General features: G+C 35.6%; 1 protein-coding gene across 1 annotated transcript in view; it reads left to right on the forward strand.

The window, feature by feature from the left end:
• The window catches only part of LRP1B (LDL receptor related protein 1B), a 2189733-nt gene that overhangs the window by 1761591 nt on the left and 400143 nt on the right, over positions 1–27999 (forward strand). The window contains exons 44-45 of the mRNA XM_027835590.1: positions 26071–26263; positions 26966–27091. Coding sequence (XP_027691391.1) covers positions 26071–26263; positions 26966–27091 — 319 coding nt within the window. The remainder of the gene's footprint in view (positions 1–26070; positions 26264–26965; positions 27092–27999) is intronic.

Here is a 27999-nt window from a genome sequence, read left to right on the forward strand (position 1 = left end):
GATGCAAAGTGTCAGTTTGAAATGTAGATAAATGCATATTAACATATAGAGGAAGTGCAGCATTGAATAGTAAGAGAAATACAAGAAATGAAAGCATTCTTTTTATCTTTGCACTTTTTTTCTTCTGTACTATAAATGATCACATTTATAAGCTATTTGAGGTATTTGCAGTGAAACTATTGAAAATACTCCATTTAATTGTGTGTGTCTAACTTGTCTTTGGGCAAAATAAGTACAAGGATCAGAATTTGTTAGTGTTTAACTGTCTCTGTGACTGACAATATCTCAATAAACTCCAATGATTCACTATTACTTCTAGGATAGAATTCAAACTTCTCTATTTAGTATTTAAAGCCTTTCTTAACTTGACCCAATCTTACCTTTCTAGTCTTATTATATATTACTCTCCTTCACACGTTTGTCAGTGTAACCAAACTTAGCACCCTTCTCTTTCTCATACGTAACATTCCATTACAGTCTCTATGCTTTGATACAGACAGTCTCAAGTGCATGGAATTCATTTCCTGCTCCTTTCTGCCTCTTACAATTCCAACTGACCTTCAAAGCTCAATTCATGTACCACCTCCAATTTAAGGCCTTAACAAATCCTCACCGATGCTACTGTCTCCCTTCAAAATGAATGTATGCTAACATGTATGTGTACACACATGTTTGTTGAGTAACTGAAAAATATATAGTATTTAAAACAACTACAGTCTATATTGTTGACCATTTTGACCAGATCTTATATCAAAATATTCCTTTCCTACCCCAGTCGTATTGACAGAAACTAAGAATTCAATGTAAATACTGTTAATACACCCTTTTTAGGATGAGAGCCATGATATCATTGATACAAGGTATTCTCAGTAATGAAAACATGCTCTGCTGATTCAGATCAGTTTCTGCTCTGTAATTTATACTTTTAGAGCTCTATTAGGGCATTGAAAGATGGCTTGTCCAGGGTTATACATCATCTTGTACAAGAAAAAAGACTCGCACCCAGGGCTTCCTGACTCCTTGGCCCATTATACCCTATCACCTCTCCCTATGAACTCTTAAATGTGTACATTTCTCTGAATTTTAGAATTGACCTTCTTTTCTCCTGTGACTCTTTCTTTACAGTGGAATGAGCTGTGGTAGAAATGAAAGCAACCTACATTTGAGAAAGGAAATCCTAAATAGAACCTATATATGTTGATTTAGATATTTTTAGAAACCTTAGTCAAGGTTAGTTCTTTTAGTTCCTTTAGTTTTTTGGTGATTAGTGATTTTTCACAATGTTTAAAGTTCTCAACAGCTCAAAAAACTTAAAGATTTCTGCCCACATACATCCTACTCACTTTGCTGTCAAGCCATCAACCCATAGAAGAAAGAAAGAAACAGATTTTTTGATCATACACATATAGCAATCATGCTTTAAGACCTGAGGGATTTTTTCTTACCAATATGTTATTTTTCCCCTAGATATGACTGTAACTCTATTTGAAGATTAACCCTCTATGAAGGAGGCTTGCTCTTTTATCTATCTAGCTAGCTGTCACCTATCAATTTATTCATTCATTTGTTTGTAATAACTAAGACATCAAGTGAATTTCTTATACATCATCATTGAAAAGATATTGGCTATCAGTAAAACATTGACTTTTACCAGGAGGGAAATGAATTTCTGATTACAATTACATATCAGACATGGACTTTACTAAGTGTACATAATTCATGCTCCATAAAATGGTAAAATGGATTCAGGTGAATCATCTCTTGTTCCAAGATCTTTTTAAAAGTAGATTCAGAATCCTCTGCAGCATAGCTAGACTATGAGAAAGATGTTTATCCCATTTCTTCAAAACCACATAATGAAGAGTACCTTCTATATGTAAAATGTGTTTTTCATCAGTGACACAATAATAGAATAATCATTGCATGTGAATCAGTTTACCTATGGTTTATTCCTTTCTCTACTATTACCAAATCAAGTTTGAAGCAATCTAGTTTTTTGTTCTTTGCCTCTGTTTTTCTCTTGCAAAGCAAAGTTGAAGAAGACTACCCTCTATTTATTAACCAAATGGATGGTCCCTGATAGACACTTATGTAAGAAAATATTCACATACGTCAATGTGTTTCATTTCAAGAGGTACTGCTTCTGATAACCATTGCAGTTGTAGGTTTCAAATTTGGCTGAGGAGACAGATATAGTTGAACTTTGGTAATTTCTATACAAAAGCACGTCTTTGGTTTGGAGTATTTTCCCAAGTTATGAAAAAATGTTGAATTAAATATTTTAATTTTCTGTCTTTACTTTCTTTTAAGGTGTTGTGTTTGTGTGTAAATATATACGCATATACACACACAGACCTATGCTCAACCAAAAGTAATATGACAGCATTAAGGATTTCAGTGTATTTTTTATATTTCTACCTACATGGCTTTAACCTATTTCTTCTAAGAGAAAGAGTCATTTTTGAAGTGGGTAAAGGATCTAACTCTTATACCATGGTGCTTAAGTAATTTAGAGGTCAGCGGTATTTTATTAGAAGTGAATCTTAAGTAGTTTTTCCACTGATTTATTTTTTCCTAGCAGGAAATACACATTTTTTTAGACCAACTATATGAGTACTCATCTTTTCAGTGTTTGCCTTATGAATTTACACACAGCAAGAGTCAAAATGAACTTGATAAATTTGTTCTGAAAATACCTCTAGTACCAGCTGGTAAGAACATTTAGATATGAAGATTTATATGATTAGAACAGTTTGAGATTTTAATAGAAATTCTCCTTTAGGGCAAAGTACATTGTCTCAAATGTTTCAAGGAAGAAAATATATTTCTTCATACAAATGTCTTAAGAATTATACATTTATTCTGAGGTATAATGAAAGTTAAAAGAAAATCTTAGTAGATAGCTCATTAAGTATTGGTGAAATGGGACCTTTTATTATTTGACAACTCATGAACAATAACGAGTACATGGAGACTATATTTGTTGTATCAGTCTGCCAATTTACTTAAAGATCTTGTCACCTCACCTCGAAACATACAGATATTTATGCTGTCTGTATTCAAAGAAAATCCTTAAAAATTTACCTTCAGAAAGCTGGGAAACAATCTTTACAGAAAGTATGTCTGATAAAAAGCTGATTTATCAAATTTATAGAGAACCAAGTCAAATTTATAAGAATACAAGCCATTCCCCAATTGATGAATGGTCAAGGAATATGAACAAGCAGTTTTCAGATGGAAAAAAATCAAAGGTATCTATAAGCATATAAAGAAGTGCTCTAAATCACTTTTCATTAGAGAAATGCAAATTAAAAGAACTCTGAGGTACCACCTCACACCTCTTGAAATAGCTAACATGACAGAAAAGGAAAATGATAAATGTTGGAGAAGATGTGGGAAAATTGGAACACTAACACACTGTTGATGGAGTTGTGAACTGATCAAACCATTCTGGAGAGCAATTTGCAACTCTGCCCAAAAGGGCATCTAAACTGTGTATACTCTTTGATCCAGCAATACCACTACTATGTCTGTGAATTAGATTTAAGTGAAGGAGGTCTGTGCAAAGTCACCAGTCCTACTTTCTCCTCTGGAGCCATTTGGGTCTACTGATAAGATATTTATCAGGATGACTGGACATGGCTTCCCACATTGATTTTTTTTTTTTGGACTAGGTAAAAGGGGCCATTCTTTGCTTCATTTCTTACCTAGTCTTAATCACTGAATGGATGTTGCCTCAGTCAAACTGAGACATGAGAAAGACCTTAGCTTTAAAAGGCCAAGGTCTCCTACTGCATCCAGGGCCATCTACAGTCATCCTGATCTATCTCTTGTCACTGGGCTCAGATGGCTCCAGAGGAGAAAGTGAGGCTGGTGACTTTGCACAACCTCCCTGACTCAAATCCAGTTCACTTGCAAGTTATAGCATCACCTTCTTGGTGTCATGGTCTTCAAGATTGAAGAACAAACAACAGCAACTGTATATATCCCAAAAAAGGGAAAAGGATCTACATGTACAAAAATATTTATAGTAGCCCTTTTTGCGGTGGCAAAATATTGGAAATTGAGGAGATGTCTATTAAATTGGGGAATGACTGAACCAGCTGTGGTATATGAATGTAATGGAATACTATTGTGCAGTAAGAAATGATGAACAGGTACATTTCAGAAAAACCTGGAGAGACTTGTATGAACTGATTCAAAGTGAAATGAGCAGGGCCAGGAAAACATTGTACATGGTATCTGCAGCATTGTGTGATGATCAACCATGAATGATTCAGTTGTTCTTAGCAACACAATGATTCAAGACCAATACAAAAGACCCACAAAGGAAAATGTTATCCACATTCAGATAAAGAACTGATGGACTCTGAATGCAGATAGAACCATATTTTTTAAATTACTTTATTATTTTTTGTGTTTTTTTTTCTTCTTGATTTGTTTCTTCTTTCACAACTGTGACTAATGTGGAGATATATCTTACATGATAGCACATGTATAACCTATATCAAATTGCCTACCATTGAGGAAGAGAGGAGGGGAGGGAGAGAGGGAGAAAAATTTGGAACTCAAAATCTTATAAAAATAAATGCTAAAAATGTTGTTGGCATGTAATTGGGAAAAAAAATAAAATACTATTAAAAACAAAATTATTTATAACCTGACTTAAAAAAAAACCTCTCCTTCAACGGAAGAAAATAGAGTTAGTTACTATAGATCATCTTCTATACCATACCTCTGACGCATAAAGAACATGACAGTGACCAAGTCTCACAGAACAGTTTGTGTTAATGTATAATATGCATATTTTTACTATTGTGCTAATCATTTTCTTTTAAAGAGCTACCCAATTTGAATAAATATATTGTGGGGATAAAAGAAATTTTAAATTGATTACTAATATATGTTTCAATGTAAGTTTTTGAAATAAAATAAGTTTAAAAATTTTAAGAAGCACCAAAAAATAAAATAGAATAGTGAGCTTATTATTTATAGTAAAATCACATTAAAATAACTTTGTGCATAAGAATTTCAAGTATTAATGGTGAATTAAAGTTTGTTTTTGTTCAGTCATTTCAGTCATGTTCAACTCTTTGTGTCCTCATTTGGAATTTTCTTGGCAAAAATACTGGAGTGGCTTGTCATTTCCTTCTCTAGCTCATTTTACAGATGAGGAAACTGAGGCAGGTAGGGTTAAATGACTTGCCTAAGATCACAAAACTAATGAGTATCAGAGGCCAGATTTGAACTCAGGATGATGAATCTTTCTAACTCTAGGACCCTGGCACTTGATCCATTGAGTCACTTTACAAACACTTAATGTGCAAACTAATACTTAATATATTTCCCTTGATCCTTAAAACAGTACTGTGAATTTTGGAGCATGAATATTACAATTCTCATTTCAAAGAGGAAGAAATCAAGGCTCAGAAAGTTGAGTAACTTATGCAACTTATACAACTAAGTTCCAGTTAGCACTTGGATCCATGTCTTCTAAAATCCAAAATCACTTCTAATTCCACGGTATCACTTTGCCAGCTTGAGTTGAGTTATTTGAATAGCAATGGATTGTATAAGAATAATAGACTTTTATATTAATGACAATTCAAGTAAAGCATCCCCTTAATAAGTTTGTCCTGTTGTCACTACTAGAATAGTGACTATTTATTTAGCAATTCCTTTTGTTTAATGAACTTACCCACCAAGAATAGCTTCTGGGCACATTTGCAAACCTAAACACTAAATTAAAATAAACATTTTGGCCACCACTGTATGGATAAAAAAGAAGAAGAAGAAAAAGAAGGGAAGGCTGCATTTTCACACACTAATTCACTTTCTCCAGCTGGAATTTGATGATGTAGGTGAGATAGCATGTGCCCAGAGATTGAGCCTCAGGGTCTTCCATGAAAAGTATTTTAGTTTCTTAAATCATCAATCAGTTAGCTGTCAGCATAGCTGTGTCTGTTAATATCAGCTGCCATTTGAAAGCTCCAGGAGAAGTATGGGAACTGAGATAGGACTCATTCCATAAGTCCTGGTTGATTGAAATTAGTACTTTGAACAGCACTTGAAAGTAAATAGGCAGCCAGCACAGTTCTGAAAGTATTTATTGTGCTTATTCTTGGGGAAGGACACTGGTGGGAAGGGCACAGTTCCCTTGGAAGCTCTAGCAAGGGCATCAGAACAATCACAGTATTATTGTCTTGGAGCTAGAAGGAATCTTAGAGACCTCCTCCAGGCCAGCACCTTCATTTTACAGATGAGGCAGTTAAGGATCAAAAAGGTGGAGGGAATTGGCTGAGGTCATAAAGATGGCAGAGTGACGGATTTTTATTCAAATATCCAGACTCCATCTGGATCATCTCTTCTATAATACCCCACTTAGAAATACATTCATGTTTAACTGTTTTCAAGGAATTTTTCAAGAGTAGCATTCTTATCCCTCTTTAGAAGTGTTATTATGGAAGACCTCAGAATATTGCACTAGCTTTCATCTTCATCCTCCAAGCACCAGATTAGAAATACAAATAATATAAATTCATTGAAATTGTAATTCAGTCCTCCATAAGAAATATTTGGAAGTATTTTCTTCCTCAACAGTACTGATTTAGTCTACTGAAAATTTTATAGAATGATAGAATCTTGGTGGCTGGTCCAGTCTGTCACTGAGTAGAAATCCCAATGCCCTGGAGAAGAGTTAATTAACTATCTACTTGTAGACTTGTAGGGTTAATGAAATTACTGTTTTGAGATCTTGGAGAAATCTATTAGAATTTTTTTTCCTTAGAGCCAAAAATTTTTTGTATCCTGCCTGGCTATGGTCTGTCATAAAAAAGTTAATAAGCATTTGCTACATAGACAAAATTTGTGATCCCCTTCCTTCTGTAAGTATCTAAATCTCTCAATACTAGGCAGTTGCTGCCTATTACCTATGTGACCTCAGGCAACTCACAAGTTCTCTGGGCCTCAGTTTCCTCATTTGTAAAATGAGGGGGTTTGACTACACAATCTCCTCTAACTCTACTATGATTTTATGATCTTTTTATATAGACTATATCTTACCATGTTTTCCTCAGGAAGACTTTCTACCTGAGAGACTTTTTCTGGTGCCTTGAATTTCAATTCAAGTATAGTATATGTTTGACATTCTTTGATCTTTCTATCTGATGACCCTGTCAGAAAAGACAAGAACAAAAACATCTCACTTGAACTTACTGTCTTCTCTAGTGATGCCATACTCTGCAAATTTGTACCCTATAAATACTCTTTCCTTTTTGTCATCATCACCCTTTCATTAATCCCCTGTAATCTTGTTTCCTCCTCCATTCTACTGAAATTTCACTGTCATAAATCACCAGTATTATCTTTATCATTAAATCTACTATTTCCAATCTTTATCCAGTCTGTTATCATCTTTCTCTGCAGCATTTGGCATGATGGACCATCCCTTCTTTATCAAAATTCTCTACTTTTTTTATGATATGCTACTTGTTGACTGATTCATAGACTGTGCTCTCTGAAGCCATTCTTTCCTTTTTTCATTAGCTCTTTTTAATGTACATTAATCTAATATTTATATAATACCTTGTGCTTTGCTAAGCACTTTATATATGTTATCTCATCTAATCATCACAACAACCATATGAGATAGTTGCTATTATTATCCCAGTTTTGCCAATGAAGAGACTGAAGCTGACACAGGTGAAGTGATTTGCCCAAGGGTACAAGTCTAGTGAGTGTTTGAGGCAGGATTATAATCCAGATCTTTTTAACTCCAAGTCTGGAATTTGGTTTACTGTGCCACCAGGCTGCTTGTTCTTCTTAGAAAAAAAAGTATGTGTATGTGTGTAATACATATATCTATGTATTGCATACACACATACATACATGAATGGACTTCATTAGATTGTAAGATCCTTGAGAGTAGGATCTGTCTTTTGCTTTTTTTTATCACCAAAGTAAGTGGTAGTAGGCACTTCATAAATGTTTATTGATTGATTGACTTCTTTATATGTGGGCAATAAAAGGTTTGGTGCTTGAATCTCTCTGCCTTTCTCTCCATGTTTCCACCCCTTTAGACCTTTCTCATTCTCATGACTTTAATTTCAGCTCTGTGGTTGAGTTCAAAACCTAAGACATTAGTCCTAAGTTCTCTCCTGAGCTACTGGTCAACCTTTCCAAAAGCCAATACAGTTTAACTTACTCTTCCAAAGTCATCTTCCCTTCAGCATATCCAAAATTGACCATTTCTACCTGACAGTAGCTCTTCTATCAGCATCCCCTGTTTCTTTTAATGCTTTTACTATCCCAAACTCGAAACTTTAGGGGCATCCTGGACTCCTTGTTCTCATTTGCTTCTAATTGTTATTTAACTACCAAATTCCATCCCCCCCTTTTTTTAAATACCCCTTCAGTTCCATTTTTTTATCATAGAAGATGGTAAGTAATCAGTACTTATACAAGAGAAATCATATTAGTTCAAAACTTGAGGAGCTTAAAACATCTCTCTTTTTGTCAGTTTTTACCATCTCCAATCTATCCTGCACAGTACTGACAGGCTTAATATTTCTTAAATAATAGATCTCTTTGATTAGGACATTTCCCTCTTCAAAAATCAATAGCTTCTGATTACCAAATAGATAAAGTATAAAATCAGTTATCTGGTCTTAAGGCATTTAAAAAAAATCAGATCCCATTCTATCTACTTTTTTTCCCACTCAAGCTATCTTTATGAACCCTTTAATCCAACCAAACTGATTTACTTGACAATTTACCCAAATTTATTGTGTTTTTTGGTCTCATTTTTGCCCTCCCACATAGCTATTTACTAGCAAATATATAAGACCTAGTTTATATCCTATCTCTGTTTAAGATCTTCTTAAAATGTTCCCACCTAAAATATTTTACCTTTTCTAAAATTATAATATGTTAATATAGAATCTGCATTATATAGTAGTATAGAAATAAGTATTTCTTAATACTGTATGATAAATATATTTTGTACAGGTCATTTGGCAATTAATCTTATACAGGTTATACAGTCTTGTAATAGAAAAAGTGCTAAATTTAAAGTTCAAAATCCTAGCTTCAGCTCATCGACTTGAACTGCCACTCAGTCCTTGTGTGAGTCTCTCCAGACTATGGTTTACTTATTACTTTGCATTGCTCTGTATATATTTTGTGATTATTTATTTGCATAAATGCTATATCATGCCATTAGAATTGAATGGAACTCAAAAGAACATCTCCATCCTACTCTACTTTTGGCCATTTTCTAGAAGGATACTTAAGTATTTTCTAGTTTGCATCTCCTTCACATTTAGTAATTTGCTACCATGACACCCATAATCTATCAATGCATTTATTTATTTTTAAACAAATAAATTAATATATATGCTTACATATAAAAATATTTGTATATATATATATATAGGCATAGGTATTTTAATGAATATATGCATATATGCTTATTCTATGTTATTATATAGTTCTGTATTTATTAAACTCCTACCACATGGATGACCCTGTGCTAAGCACTGAGGATGCCAAGATAAAAGCAAAACAATCCCTGCCCTCAAGGAGTTTCCCTTCTACCAGATCTATGCATGTACACAAATAAGTAAATCCAACATATGTACAAAGTACCAGAAAATAATTTAATGAAAAGGGAGTACTAGAAAAATGGTTTCCAAGAAGGCCTGATGAAGGAGGTGACACACACTTGAGCCTGTGCTTTGGTGGAAGCTAGAGACTCTGTTAGATCAGGGAGAAGGAGATAGCATATTTCAGACACAGAGGAGCACTTGAGCAAAGGCATCATCAGGAGAGTAAATATCATTTATGGGGGAAAACCAACAGGCCAGTTTGACTGTAATAGAAACATACAAATGAAAGTAGTAACGTAAAATGACTAGAAAGGTAGTGGATGCCAGACTGTGCAAGGCTTTAAATGTCAGACTCATGGAATTGTTTTGATCCTAGAGACAATGAAGGACCACTGAAGATTTTTTGGTATGTGGAGGGTGACCTGATCAGATATGTATTTTAGGAATGTTAATTTAACTGCTTAGTGGAGAATGAATGGGACTTCTTGTTGTTCTGTCATTTCAGTTGTGCTTGACTCTCCGTGACCCCATTTGGGGTTTTCTTGGCAAAGATACTGGAGTGGTTTGCCATTGCCTTCTCCAGCTCATTTTACAGATGAGGAAACTGAGGCAAGTAGGGTTAAGCAACTTACTCAGGGGCACACAGCTAATAAGTGTCGGAGGCAACAACAAGCAGAAGGCAATGGAAGCCTAAAGTAGGCTAGAAGTTCTGGAAGTGTAAAAAGGAGAACAGCTATCTGCATCAGAAGTTCTGGAAATAAAATCAGCAAGAGTTAGTAACTGATGTTTATGGGGTTTGAAGGAAAGAAAATAGTCAAGAATGACTGAGGTTGTAAACCTAAGTGAATGGAAGGATGGTAGTGCCACTGACAGAAATGGAAAAAGTTGGAGGAGAGATTTTTTTGGAAGATGTAATACTTATTCATTCATAATGATTTCTTTTTTAAAACGATATTGAAATTTATGTGCTTACAGAAATTTAGGTGAAATTTCTAATAGGCCTCTGGTAAAATGGAACTAGAGTTTTGGAAAGACCCTATAATATAACTCCCTTTATAACTGGTGTGTGTGTGTGTGTGTGTGTGTGTGTGTGTGTGTGTGTGTTTCTGTCCCTAGCACCCAGCACAGTTTGAGATGGAAAGCACTAGAATTTGGAGGGATTAGGAAAGAATTCTTATAGAATGCAGTGCTTGAGATGTGTCTCTAAGGAAGAAAAGGATTTTGTGGGATAAGGGTCAGAAGGAAATGAATTCTAGGCCTGAAAGATGTCCACTGCAAAGACATAGAGATGGAAGATGGAATAGTATGTGTGAGCTACAGGAAGAAGGCCAGTTTCTCTGAATTTCAGTGTATGAGGGGCACTCTTGTCCAGTAAGGCTGGGAAGATTGGTTTGGACAAGTAGAGTGACATTGTCAGGTTTGAGGTTAAGGAAAATCACTTTGGCAGTAGTGTGTAGGATGAACTGGAGTAGTGAGTCTTAAACCAGGAAGACAAATTGGGAAATTGTTGCAATAATGTAGTTGAGAAGTGTTAAGGACCTGATAATAGCTTGGTGAGCACAGAGAAGGGGTCAGATGTTGTGAAGGTAGAATCAGCAAGATTTGCCAGCTGATTGGAAATGTGAGATGAAGGAGAATGAAAAGTTAAGGATAAGGCTGAGGTTATAAACCTGAAAGACTGGGAAAGAAATTGGCACTTTTGACAGAAATAGGGAAGTTTGGCAGGAAAGAAGATTTTTGGAGAAAGGGTATAAATTTAGTGTTAGACATATTGAGTCAAGGTGATGTTGGGCAGAGAAGCAGGAAGCTGGACTGGAGCTAAATACATATTCAAATATAGTAAGAAATATATAATAATATATACCTTGTAAGGTATAATACATACCTTATAATGTCCATGACAACTGAAAATCAAATTACTTAACTGATTTTCCTTCTTGTCTTGATAGGGATTTAATTTTTTTCCAACTTTCCCTAATGTATTGCTGTATGTTGCAGAGACAAGATAGAAACATTTAAACAATCTTCATACCCTGCCCTTTCTCACCCTCCCATTCAAAGGAAATCCTATCCTACTTTTGGCCACTTTCTAGAAGTATACATAACTATTTTCTAGTTTTGAATCTCTTTCACATTTAATAATTTGCTATCATGATTTTCATAGCCTATCAAAGCACAAATTTATTTGTAAACAAATAATTTAACAAATATACATATAGTTATAGATATAGATTGAATATATAAGTATATATATAAATATATCTTAATGAACATATATGTGTATATACTTGTGTACACATACATGTGTTACCTTATTTATATATGTGTATACACACATATGTGGACAGCTAGGTGGCCCAGTGGATAGAGTGCCAGGCCTGAAGTTAGGAATATTCATCATCCTGAGTTCAAATTTGGCCTCAGATACTTACTAGCTGTGTGACCCTGAGCAAGTCACTTAATGCTGTTTGCCTCAGTTTCCTCATCTATAAAATGAGCTGGAGAAGGAAGTGGCAAGCCACTTCAGTATCTTTGCCAAGAAAACCCTATATGGAGTCATGAAGAATCACACATGACTTGAAAAACAACAAAATTTATATATATGTCTAACTTATTGACTAACACATATATATGTGCATATATATGTGTGTATGTGTTCATTTATTTATTAACATACACACACATACATGTATTCCCTCTAGACTCATCTCAAACACTTTTCGATTTAGTTGAATAGTAATGAACAATCAAAGAAAGATACTGCTCTGAGAAAGTCCGTGATGATGTATGTAATAATGAGTTTATATTATTACCCCTTTAATTATATATTTTAATTATTCCATGTGGATTTTCTTTTTTCCTTGAACAAACTTCAAATGCATGTATATTTTGTACTCTTCCCACTCCAAACAATGCAAAATACTTTGCTTTATGTACATAATAGTATTTTCTATTTTTCATATTCTAGAACCTCTAATGTTCTCTGATTTTGACTGTGATCTGTAGAATTTAATATTCCATGTAATATTCATTACATGGAAGATTGAGACAGTGATTTCAGCATACCTAAGATATACAGGTATTGCATTTCCCTTTCTTCAGCTCCTTCCTTATTAAAAATATTAAAAAAGAGACAAGAGAATAGTGTTTAGTCCTATCTTGACTAAAGATGAAGGAAAATTTTATTATTAATAAAGTTTATCAAAGGGAGATATTACTCTGCAAAGATACTATTATGAAAAAAGAGCAAAACCAGAACTTATGCCTCTGTTTATGTAAACAAAGTGGAGTGCAGGGCTGAGTACTTAGTCAGATTCATATTGTAACCTGCTTCAAACTTTCTTGTCCTGTAAAATTCTTATCTATTTTTCCTGTAAGTTCTCTATAGTGAATATATCCATTGGAAGTATCATTCTTTGAATATCCCAGAAGGGCCACTGTACCAGTAGGATTTTCCATCTATTTTCCAAGTCTTCCATATGTACACAACCATGACAATGTCTTACTCCACTTCTCACAGAAAAGGAATTGCTTGCAACATGGTTGAATTTTTGCTGACCTCTTCTTTTAAACTTTTTATCTGTTATCTGTCTATCATCATTTTGATTCTTCTGAAATTATGTAAAATCATAGTATCACTAGCAAAATATTTCTGTTTATAGAAATAGGCTTTTATAGCAACAAGCACCTTGTCATCACTGAAGGCACCACACAGTTTTCCAAATTAACCCAACCTAATCCTTTCCTTCAGTTCAAATCTTGATCCAGTTTGTCATTCATCTTGAGCACTTATTCTCCCTATCCATTCTGATGGATTAAATCAAATGATTCTAATTAACTCTTGGTGTTCATAATATGTATTTTTCACCCACATTTTTTTTAAAGCAGGAATGAGCAACTGTGTTTTTTGCAATGCTGTAGATCTTGCTGCAATTATTATAATGTTATTAATGAATAGAAATATTCAAAGATACCTTTCCATCAATAAGGAATCCTTTTTTAAAATTTGGAGTTATAAAAATATGTCAAAGAATATCATAAAGATCTTAAGGACATAAATCTAGAAGCAAAACGTAGCCTCGAAGCTTTCTGTAACAAATTCCTCATTTTATAGATAAACAACCGAGGTTCAAATATATTTAGTAACACCCATTTAGCAAATCTAGGATTCAAATCTCTGATTCCAAATCTAGCTCTTTCTATTTTACTGTTCTGTATCTTTACAGTAAGGTTCTAGATCTCAGAGGCCATCTAGTAAAACCCTTACCTGAACATTCCTATTCTCCTACATCTCCAACAAGTTATATAGTCTTCACTGAAAATATCTTTTATACAAGTCATTTTCAGTGACACTGACAGATATCACTGGATAACATATATCTTTGCTTAGCATGTTTTTTGATTCAGTAGATTATAAATATAGTTATCTCTCTAACCATTTTCATTCTAGAGCATTGTTTGATTTTGATTTTTGTCAAAATATGGTCTGAAGGCAAACATATTTTACTCTAATGAACATTTTTATATAAATGAAAAATAAAAAATGAGATATTATATTTTCATCACATCTCAGTTACTTGTGATGGTAAAGATGTATATTGATAAAAATCTCCAAAAAGATGCCTGTCTGTTACTTCATTGATGATATCTTCAGTGTATAATTACATATTATTATAAAGATTTTATAAAGAGAGAACAAATGCTGATTGGTTGATAATTGTTTATCTTCAGGGAGTAAAAATAACAGTCCATGATATTTTCAGTTATTTTAGGAAACTTCTATTTTGAGCTATGTTAAAAACTGGCCCTGAGTGTATTTGCTTTTGGCATGGACTTCTTTTGTCTGTGTTTAGTTAGATGTAATCGAGCTTCCTAGTTTCAACTTTTTATATATTGTTATCATTTCCTATGCCCTACCAATATGTAAAAATTAGTGTAAACATCATGGTTGTTTTCTGGTTTGTCAAAGTGAATAGTTTCCTCTCAAAACTCTGGCAGATCTGTTCCATTTATTGTTTATTTGTTGTCCTCATTTCAGCTACAAATGTTCAGAGATCTTAAGAACATGTATCTAAAACTGTAAGGGACCTCAGAGGCCATCTAGTCCAACTTTATCATGTTACGTATTGGGAAACTGAAGGCCAAGGAGGTTAAGTGTCTTGGCTAAGGTCAAACAGGTAAAGTAATAGAGTCACGATCTGAAACCAGTTCATCTGATTTTAAATCCATTACTTTTCCCCCAGATTGCATTATCTTTCATATAGTTCTGTTGGATCTCAAACCAAACTCTCTATAGGTTTGAGTTATCCTTAATTGTTTTTTGCTGTTTTGTGAAGCTGTACTGCTCACAGCCTTCCATCATCCTCCTACATAGTGTTTTGAAAATGAATTTGTACTCTTGGCAGCCACACCTCTCCATTTGGCAAGAAGATTACATGTTTACTGGCAGAGGCAGTTTCTGGACTCTTTCAGCCTCACAATTTTGGTGGCTTTTTTCATCAGTTAAACTTCTCTAGGAAATGGTGATAGAGTCAATATTTTTTTTTAATGTGGCAGAGTAGGAAAAAAAATGTTGAGTCAAGAGACTTGGGTTCAAGTACCACCTTTGACACTACTTCTGTGACCATGGACAAGTCACTTAACTTCTCTAAGATTCACTAGTCTTATCTACAAAAAGGGGATAACTGTATTTGTACTGCTAACCTCATCGAGTTATCCTGAAGAGAGCATTTTGTGGAGATTTAAATTACTACATAAGTGTTATTTTGTTCATTTCCTATTTTTTTGGAGTTGCATATTTGCCTTAAAAGTTGCATTGTAACCACTATAATTGTATGTAATATTATCTTTGTTTTTCTACCTAATTTGGTACTTACTTTGACCTTTTCTCCAATTCATTGATGATATGACTATACAGTGGCAGTTCCTTTGGAAAGGATTGAAGCATAGAGCATGCAGCATAGAGATAACCTTGGGTTCTCAAAGTCAGTGAAGCACAGGCCCTAAATGACCTGAATAAGCTTTGAATGCAGGTTCAGTAGTGTTTGCTTTCTTAAGATTAGCCTGGTTAAATTCAGACAAGCTTCCTCACTACATTGTTGGCCCCAGGATAATGAAATTATTTGGCCATCGCAATAAGGACCCTTTGATCTGTGTGAATCCCAACTCTTTCTATAGTGGTAGTGGCAGAATGATAGGACATAATCAGGATCTCAGTTTTAAGAATGCCAAAAAACATTAGCTTAAAATGTTAGTGCTCTCAGTTTATAGTCCCTATTGAATAATCAGTAAGGAGGCTTATTCCTGTGGGTGATCTGAGCCACATCCATACTGACAGTTTCACTAGAAATGAAATGATATGAAACAGAGAAATCACTCATAAATGGCAAGCTGGCTTTCTCCTCTGAGAGATAAAAAAGGATTTGGTAGAACAGGGATCATCATCGGCACAAAGGCAATAAGAAATATTGTTTCATGGACTATTTGATTATCTCACCTACGGGGTGTTCCCAGTGAGCATTAGGAAACTGACTGCTACTAAGATAATTATAACCTTCCAGTTAACATCCATCCCAGATAATAAAGGATTCTGTGCCTTCTATGACAAATTTGACAATATTTAACAAACTAAGTTTTCCTATGCTTTGAAACATGACTTCGGTGGCATAAGCACAGAGAATAATAGGTGAACTATTAAATATGAAACTGGATCTATAGATTATCAATTTTGACATTCCCCTACATGAATACATATCCTAATCCATATGGGCCTTCTAATCTACTGTTACACTTATCACGTCCTCACATAAGTTCAAAATGGGGAAGTTCTCTCCAAGATCCTGGAGTAGCTGTTCCTCTTCCTTCAGATGTCACAAGGATGGCAGTGGCCCACACCAGCTGTTCCCTAGGTATCCCACACTCTTGCTATGTGGCAGTCCATCTTTTTTCTAATCATGTTTCCCTGATAATATTTTTCATTCTCATTCTTCTTTGAAATTCCTTATTTGTTGTTGGTTTTAAATTATGACTTGGAATCAAGATTTGAAAGAAACTAAAAACTTATGGAAACCTTCCACCAGCACTTTGTGAATGTTTTATATTTTCTTCCCAGTGTTTAGTATTAGCTGGATGGTCATAGTAGCTAGTCATTCAATTCCTCTGATCCTCAGTTTATGAGAATCAAGTGAGATATCTTGCATATGTAAAGTACTTTGCAAACTTTGCAGTTGTTCCCATTAATTTTATTATCATAATTATTACTATCAGTAGCAATAGCACCATCTTACATTTATATAATGCTTTATAGTTTACAAAGCTGTTCCTAATACGTTATGTTATTTGGTCTTCACAATAACCTAGTGAAGTGGGCCAGTTTCAAGTTCTACTAATAACTATTATTAACTAGGTAGTTGTGTTAGGCAAGTTCCTCAACCTCTCTCAGCCTCAGTTTTTTCATGTGGGAACTTTCTTTGCCTACCAGATCTGTCCTTGGTCCTGTGCTATTCCCTCTAAGAGGAACCAGGTTGCTAGTTTGGGCCCTACATTGATTCCACCCTCTTCTCTGGGTAACCCCTTGTTCGAGCTTAGAGATCAGTGCTGTTCCACACTTCTTGCTCTGTTTATTTGCCTGGAGAGTGATTTTTTAATATTAGACTATTAAAATGACTGAATGTGATTTCTTCTTCAATTTTTCTAATTATTACTCAGTCTGATATTCTTCTTAAATCTTTGTTGGAGAGGGAATGGTTGTAGAGGGAGTTGGAATGAAATGCTTTCTTCTGTTTTGCCATATTGGCTAATCTCCTATTAAGCTTTAAAAAGGCCTTCATAACCTTCGTTATCCCAACTGATCAGGTGACCAAGTTCCCCTGATAGATGCGCAGTTCTTCATTTCATAGTTCTCTCTAGGAACATCCATAGAAACAAGTATTAGAACTTTGAGCAAATAAGGATAAGAAATGTCAGAAAGTAAGATGAATTGTAGCTGGGGAAATTGCATTTCTACTGACTTTGAGGATTGAAAATTATCGGAAAAAAACCTCAGCAAAATTCTATTCCTACTAATCCAAAAGGGAAGAAATAAGTATTATGCTTAGAAGTCCACCATTTTTGTCTCTGCAAATCAGCCCTCAGTGGGACCTGAAGCCAAATATTAAATATCTTGTATTGTTTTCTGTCTGGTGACTTAAAAGCTGTATTGTGAAGCTAAATTTAGTATTGAATAGCTTTGCAATATTTCATTGAGTTGTTACTGACAGTCACTTTTCAAATGAGATCATATATTATACACACACACACACACACATGCACTCACACACACACACACATTTTTATACATATAAACACTTCAGAAACTATACCTTGCCACATACATGCAAATTTGTAAACATCTGTAAAGACAATAATAGTAATAATAATTTTATCACTATTAGTTTATAGGTACTCCTGTCTATTGAATTATTTAAAGCTAAGAAGAAATTTCAGCCTGAACTGTTTTTTTTCTTTTTTTCTGTAAAATGTAGGACCCTGAATAGAGTACTCTTTTAGGTGCTTTCTTTGAACAAGTCTACTCTTTAAATTTAGGTACAGGTTAGTGACTCTTAAGCTTTTTGTATTTGTTTTACAAATGCTAATGTCTTACTTTGGCCTACTCATTAAACACAACCATCTTTTAAAAATTGAATATTTCTCAGTTTTCAGTTGCAAATTCCCCACATCACTGCTCCCTCAAAGGCCAAGGCAACTGCAATTATTCCTTTGCAATCTGCCTCATTTTGTCATGCAGGGCCATTGCAGGGGCCAAGTTGTCATTTCTCATAATGATCATTTATGATCTTGTCAGTGAGGCAATCAGCTGGGCATTTGGAGCACCTCCTGTTCGCTTGGCTTTTAAGTTGTTTTTGTTTAGCGTTTAGTATTGAGGTTGTTGGATGTAGTATGGCTGAACTGAAAAACTGAATGTTTTTATATTCTATGACTGATGCCAAGGCTTCCACCAAAAGAGTAGCAATGGAGTTGCAAAACGAAAAGTATATGTGATTAGAAACAATGAATTTCTGATAAGCAACTTTGAGGTAAAGTTGGTATCTCCGTTGGCATATTGAGAGGACTATCCTCTAGTCACAAAAGGTTATGTGTGTCTGCATCCTGATACATCACTTCAGCCCTGTAATTTGTACCTCAAGAAGGTACCTCTGCCCCTTGGGCCACTCTCTTTGATTGGGGGATAAAAGGCTCCTCCCAGAATATCCATTTAAGGAGGGTGCCTAGGCCAACTGTTTCTTCATTTCCCATCATGCTGCCTTCCTCTGAACTTTTTTTTTAATTTAAAAAAAAATTTTTTTAAATTTTTTAACATGTGTTTTTAAAACTTTGGGTTACAAATTTTCTTCCTTCCTCCCTCCTCTCCCACCCTCATTGAAAAGGCAAGCATCTGAATACAGGTTATAGATGTGTAGTCATGCAAAACACTTACATAGTAGTCCTGTTGTGAAACACTAAGTATATTTCCCTTCATCCTATCCTACCCTCCATTTATTCTATTCTCTCTTTTGACCCTGTCCCTCCTCAGAAGTGTTTGCTTTTGATTATCCCCTCCCCCAATCTGCCCTCCCCTCTATCAATCCCCTGCTCTCTTGTCCCCTTTCCCCCTTATTTTCCTGTAGAGTAAGATAGGTTTTCATACCCAATTGTGTATGTTATTCCCTCCTTAAGCCAAATCCTATCAGAATAAGATTCACTCATTCCCTCTCACCTTGCCCCATTTCCCCTCCACTATAAAAGCCTTTTCTTGTCTCTTTCATGTGAGATATTTTACCTCATTCTACTTCTCTCTTTCTCCTTCTCCCAGTATAATCCTCTCACACCTTAATTTTATTTTCCAGATATCATCCCTTCATCTTCAATTCACCCTGTGCCCTCTATCTATCTATCTATACATACATATAATTTTTTCCCTCCCACTACCCTAATACTGACAAAGGACTCATGAGTTACAAATATCATCTTTCCCTGCAGGAGTGTAAACAGTTCAACCTTAATAATTCTCTTATGGTTTCTCTTTCCTGTTTACCTCTTCATGTTTCACTTGAGTCTTGTATGACCCTAAAGGATTATACTCAGGTTTGACGGGTGGGTGATTCTAGGTTGTAATCCTATCTCCTTCACCCTCCAGAATATCATACTCCATGCCCTCTGGACCCTTAATGTAGAAGCTGCTAAATCTTGTGTTATGGTTTCCTTCTGGCTGCTTGCAATATCTTCTCCTTGACCTGGGAATTCTGGAATTTGGCCACAACATTCCTAGGAGTTTTCCTTTGGGGAACTCTTTCAGGAGGTGATTAATGGATTCTTTCAATTTCTATTTTGCTCTCTGGTTCTAAAATATCAGGGCAGTTTTCCTTGATAATTTCTTGAAAGATGATGTCTAGGTTCTTTTTTTTATCATGGCTTTCAGATAGTCCAATAATTTTTAAATTCTCTCTCCTGGATCTATTTTCCAGGTCAGTTGTTTTGGAATTGGAAGTCACTAGCTTCCAATTTCTCCATTCTAATTTTTAAGGCAGTATATTCTTCAGTAAGCTTTTGGACTTCCTTTTCCATTTGGCCAATTTTGCTTTTTAGGGCATTCTTTTCCTCATTGACTTTTTGGACCTCTTTTGCCATTTGGGTTAGGCTATTTTTTAAGGTGTTATTTTCTTCAGTATTTTTTTGTGTCTCCTTTAGCAAGCTGTTGACTTGTTTTTCATGATTTTCTTGCATCACTCTCAGTTTTTCCTCTACTTCTCTTACTTGCTTCTCAAAATCCTTTTTGAGCTCTTCCATGGCCTGGGACCAATTCATATTTTTCTTGGAGGCTTTGGATGTAGGAGCTTTGGCTTTGTTGTGTTCTTCTGGTTGTATGTTTTGATCTTCTTTATCATCAAAGTAAGATAATATAGTCTGACTCTTTTTGCACTGCTTGCTCATGATCTCAGCCAATTACTTGAGTTACAAACTCTTTGTTAAGGTAAGAGTCTGTTTTCAATGTGGAGAATGTATTGTCCCAAGCTTTGGGGTTTTGTACAGCTGTTTTCAGAGGTACTTCTAGGGACCTGAAAAGTGTCAGTTCTTCCAAGGTGCTATGATCAAGGGCAAGGTGCTTACTCCTTTCCTGGCCTGTCCTCTGGTCTATGAGCACTCTTTTCCATCTTGGAACAGCCACTACAAGCTCCACCACACCAGTGCTCCTCCTCGCCCCTGGACAGCCACCCAGAACTGTGACCCAGATCCAAGCATGGGCAAAGCAAGAGAATCCTGCACCAGCAGAGAGATTCCTGCAATCCCTCTCTGATCAGCCACTCGATTCCCCCACAGTCTGTGGGCTGGAAGCTCAGGATGCAGCCACAGTCTTGGGGCACTCTCGGGAATGGGAATGGAACCCCACTGTCCTTCTCTCTTAGCACCACAAAAACAGACTTTTCCCACTGACCTTCTGTCTTTGGCATTCATGGGTTGAGAAGTCTGGAAACTGCCACAGCTGGCCCGTGATTCAGTCCTCTGAGGCCTGCTCTAGATTCCCTGCAGCCTGCGCACTCACCCTGAACTGCACTCCTCTCTCTGCCCGGCACCGTATAACCTTTCTAATCAACCATCCAGGCTGTTTTTAGCTGGAAATTTGTTTCACTCAGTCTTTTTGTGGGTTCTGCTGCTTTAGAATTTTAGAGCCATTTTTTATAAGTATTTGGAGGGGTTTGGGGGAGAGCTCAAGCAAGTCACTGCTTTTACTCTGCCATCTTGGCTCTGCCTCTGCCCTGGACTTTTCCATCATGCCCCCAAGCAGGTACCTTCTCCCCTCCCACCTCCTATTCATCTTCCTTTTATATCTTCTCTTCTCCATTAAAATGTAAGCTCTTTGGAGGCAGAGTCTGTCTTTTTCTTTGTATTTTCATACCCGGTACTTAGCATAGGGTAAGGGTTTAATAATTGGTTATTTACCCACAGTATAAAAGAACATTTTCTGAATGGGAATGGATTAAATATTTGAAGTATTTGCCTGGGTACGTCATAGAGGCAAACGTGATTTAAAGTGATGAAATAATGGCACATTTACTATGTAAAAATAGAGTGAAATTTATTATGACAGGAATATCTGTTCAGCAATTAAAATTGCTGATTAGAGTCTCAATGTGCAGAATTTGTGAACTATTGATAGAAGTGTCTAATATAGAAATGGGAGGATGTAATTTAGTGGATTTCACTTCTTTATTCCATACTGGAATTTTAACCAATTAAATGAGGTTTTTGGAGTCATCTTTGATCTTCGTGAAAACTATTGTACCCTATTAAGTTTAGATGCATAATGATAGGCTAAATTAAAATTTCATTTTCCCCCTTTCCCTGTGCTTATCAGAAGCAAAAAAAAATAAGTAGACCCAATCAGTTTTAAATTTCATAGAAGTTACTATATTCAGGTCCAAACTGACTTTTTAGTGATAAGATAACAAATTATCATCTTCTCCTCCTCCTTCTGATGGATACATGTTTAATTTCCATAGATATACAAAATTGATTCATTTTCTTTTTTAAAAATATAATTTATTGATATATTTTTTATTTATATCTCTGAAAGTTTCTTTTTTAAGCTTTACTAAGTGCCATTGTGAATAGAGCTGATCTTAGATCCTGCTCTCTACACTTTCTAGTTGTATGACTGGACAAGTCACTTAACCCCTCTCAGTCATGGTTTCCTTATCTATAAAATGAGGACAATAATAGCACCTATTGTATAGGTTATGGGAGTATAACATTAAATCATTGATCCAGTTTTGGTAGGTGTGTTCTAGCAAGGGAGCATAATCTGTCCCAAGCTTTCTTTTCTTTTCTCTTTCTAGGTTCCCTTTTAATGGTCTCATAAACTTTCATAGGTTAAGTTATTTCTGTACAGTGATTCCCAGATTCATATATTCAAGCCTTAATTTAGACTCTAGTCCTATATGGCTTAATCTCTGGTAGAATGATTATATCACTCCTCTGCTGAAAAATCATCCATGACTCTCTTTTGCTTCTAGGATAAACTTCAAATTCTTCAGCGTATATCATTAGAGGGGCAGCTAGGTGGCATAGTAGATATTGAGCCTGAAGTCAGGAAGACTCATCTTCCTGGGTTCAAATCTGGCTTCAGACACTTACTAGCTGTGTGATCCTGGGCAACTTAACACTGTTTGCCTTACTTCTTCATCTGTAAAATGATCTGGGAAAGGAAATGGCAAATAGCTCCAGTATCTCTGCCAAGAAAATGCCAAATGGAGTCATGAGGAGTCAGACATGATAGAAACACCTGAACAACAACAAAAACACCATCAGAGCCCCCTCCCCTCTGAACCTTACTCATCATGCTATATTATTTATATTCTGCAATCCAGGAATAAGAGCTTTTTTGCTTTTACCTATTCATGACATTCCATCTTCTATCTCTAATACCTATGCACAGGCTGTCCTCTCATTCCTGGAAATGTACCCCCTTCTTCTACTTCTTAGAATCCCTAGTTTCCTTCAAAGTTTAGCTCAAAAATCACCTCATATTTCCTTTTTCCTATTTCATGAGCTGCCAGTAGTTTTCCCCCATTACCTTTTATTCATTTTTAAAAATGTATTCTGCATATATGTCTATTTGTACATGCTATCTTCCTCATTGAAACATGAGTTTCTTAAGAGCAAATAATGCTATGTTTATGTCTATGTGTCCCCAGCACCAGCACAATTCTTGTAATATAATAGGTGTTTAATTAATATTTGTAGCTTTATTTATTATTTTTCCAGTAATATGTGGAATTGCTTCCCTTTTTATTTTTTTTTTCATTCAAATTGGCCTACTGGTTCTTCCTCAAAATTGTCATTTCATGGACCATATTTGTGTCTGCTTAGATTATACCCCATTCCTGAAATACATTCTTTCCTCCTTTGCCTCTTAGAATTCTTAATTTCCTTTAAGGCTCAGGTGTTACTACCTCAATGAAATGTTTCCTACTCCCACAATCATTAGTGATATTTGCCACTACAAATTAAGAAAATATTCTTAATCCATTTGCCCATCTCCACAGAAGAACAGAAGTTCCTTGAATACATAGACAAGATTCATTTTCATCTTTGTACCCCTCATGTCTACAACAATGTCTTTCACAGAATGGACATTTAATGTTGCTTAAATTGAATTGCCTTAATTTTTTTTTAACCTTTTGTTGGTATATGACAATTTCTCCCCCATCTTCAAAAAAATCTCACTTAATCCTTCATGAGAAGCTCTCTTCCTATATCCGTCTTCTTTCCTAGCAAAGTTCTTAATGAATGCTGTCTACAAATAGTGCCCCCATTTCCTTTCCTCTCACTCTCTTTTTTAACTCCCTGCATCTAGCTTCTGATTGCATTGTTCAATTGAAACTCTTTTCTCCAAAGTTACTAGTGACTCTTGAATAGCCAGATCTAATGGCCTCTTCTCAATCGCCATCCGTAGCCTTTGCCACTTTTGCTCACCCACTTTTTCTTAACATTCTTTTCTCTCTAGGTTTTCATGACACTATTATCTCCTGATTTTCCTCCTACCTGTCTGACTGTGCCTTCTCAGTCTTTGTTGGATTTTCATCAAAGTCTTTCTCCCTAACCTTGGGTATCCTCAAAGGTTCTGTCCTGCTCCCTCTTTTCTTCTCTCTCTATAACAATTCACTTGGTGATCTCATCAAGTCATCAATTATAAGATGAAAATTGGATTGAATTATCATCTCGTGCTAATGGTTCATGTTTCTACTTCTTCAGACTTAATCTCTCTCCCGTTCTTCAGTATCATATCATCAGCTGTCTGTTGCACATTTTGAGCTAGATGTCCACTAAGCATCTTAAACTAAATATGTGCTAAAATGAACTCATTATCTTTTCCCCAAAACTGTCCCCTCTTCTTAACTATCCTATTACTGTCAGGGATCCAGATATCCTCCTATTGAGTGTCCTCTTTGACTTCTCACTTTCACCTGGCCCCATAGCCAATCAGTGGTCAGGTTTCCTCTATTTTAACTTTGTAACATCTCTCACATATGTCCTCTTCTCACCTCTGACACTTCCACTACCCTGGTACAGGCTCTTACCACCTTACTCCCTCACTAATACAATAGCCTTCTGGTTGCTCTCCCTGCCTCGTCTCCCACCCACTATATTCCATTCTCCACTTAGCTGTCAAATTGATCTTCCTAAAGTCCAGTTCTGATGAGATCACCTCACCTCATTCAATAAACTCCCTTGGCTCCCTATCATGTCCAGGATTAATATAAAATTCTTTGTTTGGCATTCAGTGATTTTTTTTCATAACATGACTCCCTCCTACTTCTCCAGTCTTTTTATGCTTTATTTCCCTCCACATACTTTGCAGTCTAGTAACTCTAGACTCCTTGCTGTTCTTTGAACAAGATTTTCCATCTCCTGACTTGGGAATTTTTACTGGCTCTTCCTATACCTGCAATTCTCTCCTTTCTCATCTCTGCCTCCTGTCTTCCTTCAAGTTTCAGGTAAAATCTTACCTTCTACTAGAAACCTTTCCCTATTGCCCTTAATGCTAGTGCTTTCCCTCCATTATCTTCATTTTATCCTTTCAATATCTTGTTTGTACATCATTTTTTGCATGTTATTTGCCCCATCACATTGTGAGCACCTTGAAACCAGGAACTGCCTTTTACCTTCCTCTGCATCCCCAGGGTTTAGTACACTGTTTTTCTTATAGAAGATGCTTCATAAATGTTTCCTTACTGACTGACTGACATCTCATCTACATGTTCAAATCATTCCCAGTTACACAAGGTGTAACTCACATCTAATCTCCATGCCCCAAAAGCCTTCCATAACTATTCTTGCCCTCCATGTGTTCTTGTCTGTAGAAAGGATCATGCCAATAACATCGAGTCTCAGAATGATAGCATGTCTCTTCCTCAGTGAAATCCATGATCAGTCAAAAAAAGATCAACCTAACAATCCACACCAGAAAAAGAAAATGATGAAGAATCTGCTCAGCTAATATCCTATAGAAATTAGTGGCTGTTCCATGAATTACACATATTAAATGCTTAATAAATATTGTCTGAATTGAATTAAGTTGTGATTTTAACTTGTGGAATTTCTGTGCACTATAATTTTAATTTTTTATTAACTTTTCACATGGTTATGTCTTATTCCCTGGTTTAAATTGCAAGATTTTTTTTTAATTTTTCTTTTTAGTGAGGCAGTCGGGGTTAAGTGACTTGCCCAAGGTCACACAGCTGGTGCGTGTCAAGTGTTTGGTCTGAGGCTGGATTTGAACTCAGGTTCTCCTGACTTCAGGGCCAGTGCTCTATCCACCTAGCTGCCCCGTAAATTGCAAGATTTTTGAAGGAAGAGTTCTTAAAATAGACAGTGTATAGTAGTATGTCTAATGTATATAATGTTGTTATATTGTTATTTACTTCAGGTAATTGTCAAATCTGGACCTGGGACTTTCCTTAGTTTGGCTGTTTATGACAATTATATCTTCTGGTCAGACTGGGGAAGACGAGCAATTCTGCGCTCAAATAAATACACAGGAGGAGATACAAAGGTTCTTCGTTCTGATATACCACACCAGCCAATGGGCATTATCGCTGTGGCCAATGATACAAATAGCTGTAAGTTGGGATGGAAAATATCATGATTCCTTAATTATAGAGTGCACCAAATTTCATCCAGATTTCCTCATAAGTTGGGCATTAATTCTGAGATGACTGAAACAATTGCATTAACATTCATAATTTTACTATTTTCATATATCAGAGTGGCTTGAAAGAGTTAATATCATTTCTAAACTTAGTTATTTGCTACCACACTGAATCTGGCTCATTTAGGAATATCCATTTAGATCATTTTTTCATAAATTAATGTTTCTGCCATTTCATAGCTCTCTATTTCATCCTCCACATCCTTGACTAAAGAGACAAATTGAATTGCTTACACTGAAAATTAAAATGTTTTGGTAGATAAATTTTGTAAATGGATTTATAACTTCCTTTGAACCTCCTATTGTTCCATTTACAGTGCTATTTTTCCATATCTATGTGATTTTCATTATACTAGAGGTTTTGATCTCATAACATTCTTGGTTTTGTGTGCACTTTTCAACTTGTTAGAATTATGCAATGATTCATTAGACAATCTCGCCTACTGTAGCCTTTGGAGGGAAAAAAAAAAACCACTCGGCTCTAAATCTCCTTTGTTTAGTACATATCTATGGTCAATTTATCATTAGGATGACCCTAGTAGAGGAATCTACTTATAGTGCATATTAAGTATATGGTGCTGACTAATAGAAGCTTTTTTAAAAAAATTCGCAGGTGAACTTTCTCCGTGTGCATTAGCAAATGGAGGTTGCCACGACCTGTGCCTTTTGACGCCTGATGGGAGGGTGAATTGTTCATGCAGGGGAGATCGGATATTGTTAGATGACAACAGATGTGTGAGTAAGTAATAGGAACTGAAATATGAAATGAGGCAGTTATTCAGAATCACACATAGGGACCATTGGGATGGCTTCATTACATGCATAAGGCTGGAAATTCAGAACTCTCTCCAAACATTAGAGACAGCTGATTGATGCTACTCTCCAGCTAAGTTCCCTGCTCCCACTTATTTTTTTAGCTCTGTCACAGAGATGCCATTGGATTAGCAAATGTTAACAAAGGTACTATTGGCCTATGTCATTTTCATGGAGTGGCAGGTTTACAGGCTAGCATAACAAATGCCTTTCCTCATTCATCAGTTGAGACTGCACAATTTGGACTTTCTGAATGCACAGGTTTCTAAACTTAATTAAAGGTAAATGAAAACTATAGTGTGTTTAGACAGTGGATCAGGAGCTTTGAGATGAAACCACTTCCAATGAGTCACAAAATGTAAATGAGAGAGAATAGATCATGCAACCTATTTGCTGTATTTTTCATACTGTTAATTAAGAAGGTAGCATGGCAGCACTGCATGATGTTTATACTTCCAAAAGGGATTTTGGTCTCTAATTAGCACAGTTACACTATATACTTATTAACAGCAAAGTTTCCGATTCCATTTCCAAAATAAATAAAGGTTTGACTGTTCTGATCTTTCCAGGAGTTATAGCAGACAGCAGAAAAACAGACCCTTTCCTTTGACTAGATTGAGGATAATTTTATTCAAAGAAGATAGGAAGTAGAGTTATCTCTATCAGAAAATGATGAACCCAACTCTTAGGATATGGGAATTCCTTAACATTTCCCTTCTCAAAGTCTATTTCCTTGTCTGTTGTTTCCTCATCTTTGAAAATAACAATAACCTTATTGGTCCTTGCATATCAAGGTCATAAAAATGAATACCCAGCAATGAAGTGATGTTAAAA

The sequence above is a fragment of the Vombatus ursinus genome, unplaced genomic scaffold (genome assembly GCF_900497805.2).
Source record: "Vombatus ursinus unplaced genomic scaffold, bare-nosed wombat genome assembly UNPS02014816.1, whole genome shotgun sequence".
Taxonomy (NCBI): Eukaryota; Metazoa; Chordata; class Mammalia; order Diprotodontia; family Vombatidae; genus Vombatus; species Vombatus ursinus.